Below are 7,850 nucleotides of genomic sequence, written 5' to 3' on the forward strand. Positions count from 1 at the left end.
ACTAACTTGTTTTTAGTGATTCTTATAGAAAAGTCCCTCATTTCCCTTTTGATCTCCTGTACTGAACAGCAAAAAGATACAAAGTTTCTCAAACTTAATTAAATAAGTAGCTTTTGGCAGAGAACCCGGAATACTCAACCCCAGCACTTAGATACAATGGTAACTAAGCTAAACAGGTCTGGAACTGGCATGTTTACCTTCATTCAGGCATTCAGGCATGGTCAGCAACCCTTTAATTGCAGGTCAGAAATAAGTAGAATAGAAAGGCCAATAATACAATATGTATAAACAATGAATAATGACCAATTGCAAATTTGCTAAGAAGAGGTTTATTTATAGTGTACTAAAATTGTATTTAAAAGGACACTTCCCCTGTAATTAGAGGTGCTAGAAGGGTCAAACAGGCCAAGCATGTCTAATCATGGCAAGCATTATATGTGCCCCCTGAGGCTCTTGTTTGTAGCTACAGCAAGAATTGGTGATAGTGTGGCAGCCTGAAAGTTCCAACTTTCTATTAACAACTATCTTAGTAATCATTAAACCATGATATGACAAATGTGTAAAAGGGCATTAAATTCCTGTTTGTTCTCCACTGTGCACATATAAATAAATAAATGCATTCTGGGAATTTGTAAAAGTAATTAGTCTTCTAATGAGTAGGAATGCAGTAACTCTATCATATAAAGGTATGGGACCTGTTATCCAGAATGCTGCGGACCTGGGTTTTTCCGGATAAGGGGTGTTTTCATAATTTAGATCTTCCTAAAGTCTACCAAAAATCATTTAAACATTAATTAAATCCAAAAGAATTGTTTTGCCCCCAACAGGAATTAGTTATAGCTTAGTTGGTATCAAGTACAAGGTACTGTTTTATTATTACAGAGAAAAGGGAATCATTTAACCATTAAATAAACCCAATAGGGCTGTTCTGCCCCCAATAAGGGGTAATTATATCTTAGTTGGGATCAAGTACAGGTACTGTTTTATTATTACAGAGAAAAGGGAATCATTTAACCATTAAATAAACCCAATAGGGCTGTTCTGCCCCAATAAGGGGTAATTATATCTTAGTTGGGATCAAGTACAGGTACTGTTTTATTATTACAGAGAAAAGGGAATCATTTAACCATTAAATAAACCCAATAGGGCTGTTCTGCCCCCAATAAGGGGTAATTATATCTTAGTTGGGATCAAGTACAGGTACTGTTTTATTATTACAGAGAAAAAGGGGATCATTTAACCATTAAATAAACCCAATAGGGCTGTTCTGCCCCCAATAAGGGGTAATTATATCTTAGTTGGGATCAAGTACAGGTACTGTTTTATTATTACAGAGAAAAAGGGGATCATTTCTAAAATTATTTGACTTAAATGGACTCTATAGTCCTCTATAGTCCATAGGAGTTGGCCTTCCCATAAATCAGAGCTTTCTGGATAATGGATTTCCAGATAACGGATCCCATGCCTGTATACTGCAATGCTTATACATGCTTCTCCTAACACAGAAAGTCATTGTCATTACATGTGTGTGTGAGAGCAACAATCAATGGCGGCACCAAAAAAGATGGAAGGAAAGAAAGAATAAAATAAACAACACGGTAGTAACTTATTGTATGTAATATCATTATTATACAGTACATATATGGGTACAGCACACACGCTAGAGGGCTAAGGGGCACCAAATTGAGCCCTTATGCAATATCTTACTATAATTATATGAAGCTCGTTCTACATTAATGATTCTAACTAGAGGTTATAAGTGTATTCCTAATATAGCAGCAACACATTTAGTAGGTGAAATGCCAGCTTTCCCACATGCCTCTTGTCATTATCTAACTGTTCACACACCAGTGATGCCAGGGTTAATTCTGAGGAGGTTAAGATTGCTCAGCAGACTTCGTTCCCTCCAGCCAAACTCTGCTATGTGTCATCTGCCTCAAGGTACAAGAGCGTGACCCTCCTGCTGCACAGCTGCCTCCCTGCACATTATATAAAGAGAGGGGAGCAGGGAGATAGTATTGCTATTACAGGCAAGGTGAGAGAAGGAGGCTCAGCAAGGGAAAGTGGGATTAAGACAAGAAAGTGTAAGGCGGGGGGGTGAGAAACTAAACAGAGAAGTAACCACTCATGAAATGATAGAACATAGAGTAGAATCTTCTCTAATGTTAGGAAAAGAGACTGGGAGTTTAGAATCAGAATCCAAATGTTTAGTAAGGGTGTTTTTATTACTTTTTCTGCTTATTATAGACAGTAGGACCCACTTCTTCATAGGATGATTTAGCTTGTGGATTGGCAGTTATTATTTATTGAGATCTAACAAGAGTTCTTTTTTCATTACATGAATATAAAGAAGAACAATGAAGCTGATGATCCTCTTGCTCACGCTTGGGCTCCTGGCAGGTAAGTACCTTAATGGTGGAACAATATTCAGAAGGAAATATACGTTGTTCTAAACTCAGATTTGGTAGTTAAGTTGATTTCCCAGGGTTGGTTTGGGTTGTCAGATATGTAACTTGACATTTATTGCCCATTGGAAGTGTAAGTAAGTGGGCTAGTGGGCTGCTGAAAAACAAGAACCAGTTTGGATACCGTAGTAGAAATCATTTTGGTGTCCAGAATGTCTAGAATAGGCACAGGCAACTGGTAGCCATACACATGTTGCACTGGCCAGTAGACTGGGGGTCAGTAGGTCTAGAAAATCTAGAAGTAAGAAAGGTCAATTGTAAGCAGTGAGTTATATATCAAGGTTTATTGGGGGTATGGATATAGCATAGGGCAAGCCATGCTTGTTACCCTGTCTATGTGTACATGTTAACTGTTTTGTCTTTTGTACCCCTTTATTCTGTAAAGTGCTGTATGAATTGATGGCGCTATATAAATAATAATAATAAGATCATTGAAACTGTAATAGAAAAAGTAATATAATAAATCAGTAAAGAACAAATTGTTTCTGCGTTGAAGGAGTTAGGGTAAGACACAACTACCTTACAGGTATCCTCTTGGCTGTTGGGTAAAGTTGGCCAGAGTAAAAAGCTGTGTTTTTAGTTATGGATTGTATAGGTAGAACTATAAAGAAAAAATGTATATGGTGTTGCACTTGTGTAGGTAATTCTATGTTAGAAAGATGGAGAAAAGTGTAGTTATGGTAGAATAAGGTGCATACATAAGTTAGTGATTTTTTGGGCTTAATAGATGTGAATGTAATAGTTGAATATGGAATATATCAGCTGTCAACTGTAGTGTATTTACATAATAGAGCAATAACTACTATACCAATATACATTTGCTTACTAATTTGTGCTATATTAGTATTGTGTCATTACAAAGGTAATTTGTAATTTGTTTGATCTGCCATGAATATTCTTTCTTTCCAGGGGCCCAGGCCAGATCTCTCTTCCGAGATGCACCAAAGACAAAATGGGAGACTGCCCTGGATAGTTTCTGGCTAACAGTCAACAAAATGGAGGAGGCAGCTGATGAGGCGAGAGCCAAAATGAAGGATTCACCAATCAGTAAAGAGCTGGAGTGAGTATTTCATAGGAGGGAGATCATCACATATCCTTGTGGCCATGATGCTGTGTGTATGCCATCTATATGCACTCACAGTGTGCTCTGTGCTTGTTATAAGCCAAGCCAACTACTTTTGGCTAATAATTACATTATTCCATTACTTCTGGTTTTGTTAGCTATATAAATAAATAGGAGAAATAATGTATGTCCAGTTTTCAGTAAGGTATTGGTTAAGCTCAGGCCATGTTGTGTGTCAGGGAGTAAATATTTAAGTGTGATCCTATTGAGGTTTTGGCATTAACCCAGCAGAACCGCACATTCCTGAAAACATATCTCAGCACAATATACCCTACTTACTCCTTTCTCCCAATCTCTGTGCCCTTACCCCGTACTATTGCTTCTTCCCTAATCTACAAGCTACCCTCCCTGCTCTTTCTCCCATCTTCCCCTCCTCCTCTTCCTCCTCCATGTTCAGTCAAAGGCCACTACCAATAACTACCATGATTGCAATATTCCAGGTTAATACTAAGCTTATACTGGAACTCAGTAACTCACAGCTCCCCCCAAGATTTAATGGATCTCAAATGACCCATTCCTTAAGCACTGTGCTGATCATTACATACTGTACAGTACATACATGCAAAGCTTGCAAGCAAAATGGAACTGCTGCTTCTTTATACCATAAAGCAAACACAGATATAGGAAATTATCCCTGAATTCTGTTTTGTGAGGCTACAATTGTATTGTTATTGTTACTATTTATTACTTATCTTTCTATTCCAGTCTCTCACTCACCACTGCCTGGTTGCTAGGATAATTTGTACCCTAGCAACCAGATAGCTGCTGAAATTCCATACTGGAGAGATGCTTAAAAAAGCCAAATTATTAGAAAAAAAACAAAAAAATAATAAAAAAATGTAACCATTTGCAAATTGTCATACATTAGCACTCTCTATATCATATTCAAAGTTAACCCTTTTAAAGGTAACAGTCCTGCTATAAAATGTTTAATCTGTTTTTTTTTTCTTTGCTGTTAGTGCCCTTTAATAGCCTTTGCAGAAGGAGGGTATTATTTTGGTCTGACCTAATGTTACCTATGATGTTGACAAGCTGTAATTTCTTCCTCAGAACAGTCTGGTCTTTGTACAGCCATTTACAGACAAACTGATGGGGAATTAGTAGCATTAAAAAGTAACAAAAATATATAGAAGTGCTCCCAGCAACAGTAAATGCATTGAATAAGCAGTTAGAAATGTAGCTGGAATCAGTTGGCCAGGGCAGGGCATGAGTGCATAGTTCCTGTAAATGGCATTTCTGTGTATATGTGTCAGTTACAGATATGGAACACTATAAAACATTATTACATATAGACCTACTATGGATTTAACAGCACTGGGGCAAGATGCAAAGTGAAAATACCTGGAACAAAATTCTATAGGTTACTGCTACAGCATTTCCCTGTACAGGGCATAACGTTAAGTAATCATCCCTCAATGTATATAATCCAGGCACACCATAAATGTGATAAATACCATAGTATAAATGTGATTAAAACATTTCAGTGCAGCTCAGACCTTGCCAGCTTTGGGCAGCAAATATTCCAATATTATCAGGGCATATAGGTGCAAGGTCACATTTACAGAGGTAAAATATCCATCTCTTATTATGCCTATGTGAATGCACATCATTTTGGGGGCAATTGCCCCTACCACAGCTACACAAATGCATAACATAGATACTGTGAATGGATAGCAGAGGTATAATTACAAATTACAAGCCTCACTGCAGAATCTCCTTAGAGGTCCCATTACTCTGATAAGATGACCTCTATCCCAAACATATCCGGAAACTACATACCTTCTATTGCTCCTTGGGCCTCCCATGCTTCTGCAGTTGCATGGTCTTCTCATCCTAATTTTAAACTCCCTCTGCCCCAAATATACACATTAAGGGAATTTATGTTTACACATTCCTTGGCCTATGTTTTACCAGTAATTCATTATTTTCAAGTGTGTACAAAATTGACTGCTGTCATTTTATTTATTAAAGAGAAGCACCCATGTCACCGTTAGTGTATTGGTCAAGCCAGAGGAGTTGCTCCAAGACAAGCCACTCTTAATGGACTCCAGTGTTACCACCTCCAGTGTTAATTCTAACTGATAGATGTAAATGCAAAATATTTCTTGTCTGTTCATGTTACAACAAAGGGTAGATAAACCTTAGTACTTTAGTACCTTAGACCATAAACTTAGACTACCATTGTGTCTATGAAGTTGTTTCTACAGCTGCATTAATATTTATTTATAAATAACACTCTATAAATATAAAAGATAAAATGATAAATCTCTTACAGTTATTTTCCCTTTGCTTTTCAGTGGCCTTATCAAAGACACAATGGAAGAACTGAGCATTTATGCAGAAGACATGAAAAGTAAGGTGAGCCCCATGGCCCAGGATGCACAGCAGCGCTTTACTGAGGAGGTATCTGCCCTGGCTGATAAGCTCAAGTCTGACATGGAGGATACAAAGAACAAAGCCATTCAGTACTCAGGAGACCTGCGCATGATGTTTGATCAGAACATTGAGGATGTCCAAGGCAAGGTGAACATGTACATGAAGAAACTGAAGAAACGGCTGAGTAAAGACAGTGAGGATTTAAAAAAGAAGCTCAGCCAATATGGAGAAGATTTCCGTAAGAGTACTGAAGACAAAGTGGAAAATCTCCGTAAAGCCGTGGAGCCTTATTTGTCCAACGTGAAAGATAAAGGGCAGCAGAGGCTGATGAACCTGAAGGATGCCATAGATGAGCAAGGGAAACAACTCAGAGACCGGTTTGTCTCTGTTGCCAAAGACGCCCAAGCTAAAATGAAGAAGACAGCCTCTGATGTGAAAAGCAGTGTGGATAAACTAGGGGAACAGTTCCGTAAATGGTTCAACCCCAATGTAGAGAGCCTGCGCAATCAGCTTCAAGCCTTGGCTAAGAGCCTGCAGACCAAGGCCAACAAATAAATGAAAGAACCAGTGTTTTTCCTTGCTTCTCACTTGCAGCTGCTACTTTTGACCATAAGATTGCGCCCTGAGGTGGAGCAGGACATTAAGGATCCAACATGCCTAAACATCTTGCCTTTCCCTGTTTGTATCTGAGGTACATCACCCAGTGATTATACTGCTCACCTAGGCAAGCTCATTAATCAGATCTCTGACATTAATGACAAGCACAAATTAGAGGTGAACGATGTAAAGCCAAAGGGAACTTCAGTATTAAAGGCACATTTAACCTAAGGGCAAGCCTTAAATTATAGCACTAAACTATCCCCAGCATATTCTCCTGCACTAAACATGCCTTGTGTCCTACAGATCTCCAGCTGACTGCCCTGCCTGAACAAGAACCTACATACCTTAGGCAAGTTAAGATTCACAGAAAAGCTAAGACAGAAAAGTATATGAGCCTCTACATGTTATATTTTCCATTTGGAACACAGGCCCCAAGGGCAAGCAGTAAACTAGGCCATGCAAGGAATCACTTGTACCAAACAGCTGGGGTCTTAAACAAGAGGGTTCATGGATGTCTGTATCTCAACCTACTAAATATCCATATTGTATCACCAGCTCTTGAAAATGTAGGGCACCATTATGGGCATTGCTGGTGTCTTTATGTTTCTTAATACACTCCCCTTTTTTAAACCTAAAATAACGTTGTGCCTTCACTAGATTTCTGCTGTATGTGCTGCCTTACCTACTTTATAAAGTGCCTCTCTGCTGTAAAATATATGTCTATTTCAATGCAATTTTTATCCAAATAAAAAAAAATAAAATACATCTAATTACTGTGGATTAATTCCAAGAGTTATGATTGATACTTATAAGGTTTTTTATTGCAGGGCCATCTATCTCCATTTATGAGTTCTACATATCCATAGCAACACAGTTCAATAGTATCTCAATGCACAAGCTATGAGGAAACCTAAGGAGGTTTCCTTGTTAATGTCATATCTGAATGGACCCCATTTTTGACCCCCTTCTGCTAGCCACACCGCAGTCATACCACTAGGCCACACACCCTGCTATGGTTTTTTTTTTTTTTTACAAATTTCTAATAACTCTCTACTGTCTTAGATATTACTGTAAATAGGGATCACATATAAATACCTGCCACATTATTTGTAGATGTTAAGTATCTGTATAAGATGTGATCCTCATTAGGACACACACAAGACCAGAAGGATGGAAAAATACAACCTAGAATGTAGGGCAATTGTATGTAGAATACATATTAGGTTGTACAGACTCTTTAAGCTGTGACACATCTCACTGGTTTCTTTGGACTTTTATGGTTAAAT

General features: G+C 38.1%; 1 protein-coding gene across 4 annotated transcripts; it reads left to right on the forward strand.

Moving 5' to 3' along the window:
* Positions 1-1,850: 1,850 nt before the first annotated feature.
* Positions 1,851-7,344, forward strand: apoe (apolipoprotein E). 4 transcript variants are annotated; one of them, XM_002941039.4, is made up of 4 exons: positions 1,851-1,941; positions 2,351-2,400; positions 3,375-3,525; positions 5,886-7,344. In XM_002941039.4, exons 2-4 carry the CDS (start codon positions 2,358-2,360, stop codon positions 6,517-6,519), a joined length of 828 nt encoding a protein of 275 aa, XP_002941085.2. In that variant the 5' UTR covers positions 1,851-1,941; positions 2,351-2,357; the 3' UTR covers positions 6,520-7,344. The 4 variants fall into 4 exon arrangements, with proteins under 4 accessions (XP_002941085.2, XP_004912063.1, XP_004912065.1 ...); XM_004912006.4 differs by lacking the exon at positions 1,851-1,941 and adding an exon at positions 2,015-2,035; XM_004912008.3 differs by lacking the exon at positions 1,851-1,941 and adding an exon at positions 2,054-2,084.
* The last annotated feature ends 506 nt before the right edge of the window (positions 7,345-7,850 follow it).

Source organism: Xenopus tropicalis, chromosome 7, assembly GCF_000004195.4.
Source record: "Xenopus tropicalis strain Nigerian chromosome 7, UCB_Xtro_10.0, whole genome shotgun sequence".
Classification (NCBI taxonomy): Eukaryota; Metazoa; Chordata; class Amphibia; order Anura; family Pipidae; genus Xenopus; species Xenopus tropicalis.

What these genes read in the sequence shown, in the direction of transcription:
- apoe (XM_002941039.4), top strand. Translation starts at nt 2,358, where the DNA reads ATGAAGCTGATGATCCTCTTGCTCACGCTTGGGCTCCTGGCAG. An exon ending in CACGCTTGGGCTCCTGGCAG is followed by an intron (nt 2,401 to 3,374) that starts GTAAGTACCTTA and finishes CTTTCTTTCCAG; the next exon opens with GGGCCCAGGCCAGATCTCTC. An exon ending in CCAATCAGTAAAGAGCTGGA is followed by an intron (nt 3,526 to 5,885) that starts GTGAGTATTTCA and finishes TTTGCTTTTCAG; the next exon opens with TGGCCTTATCAAAGACACAA.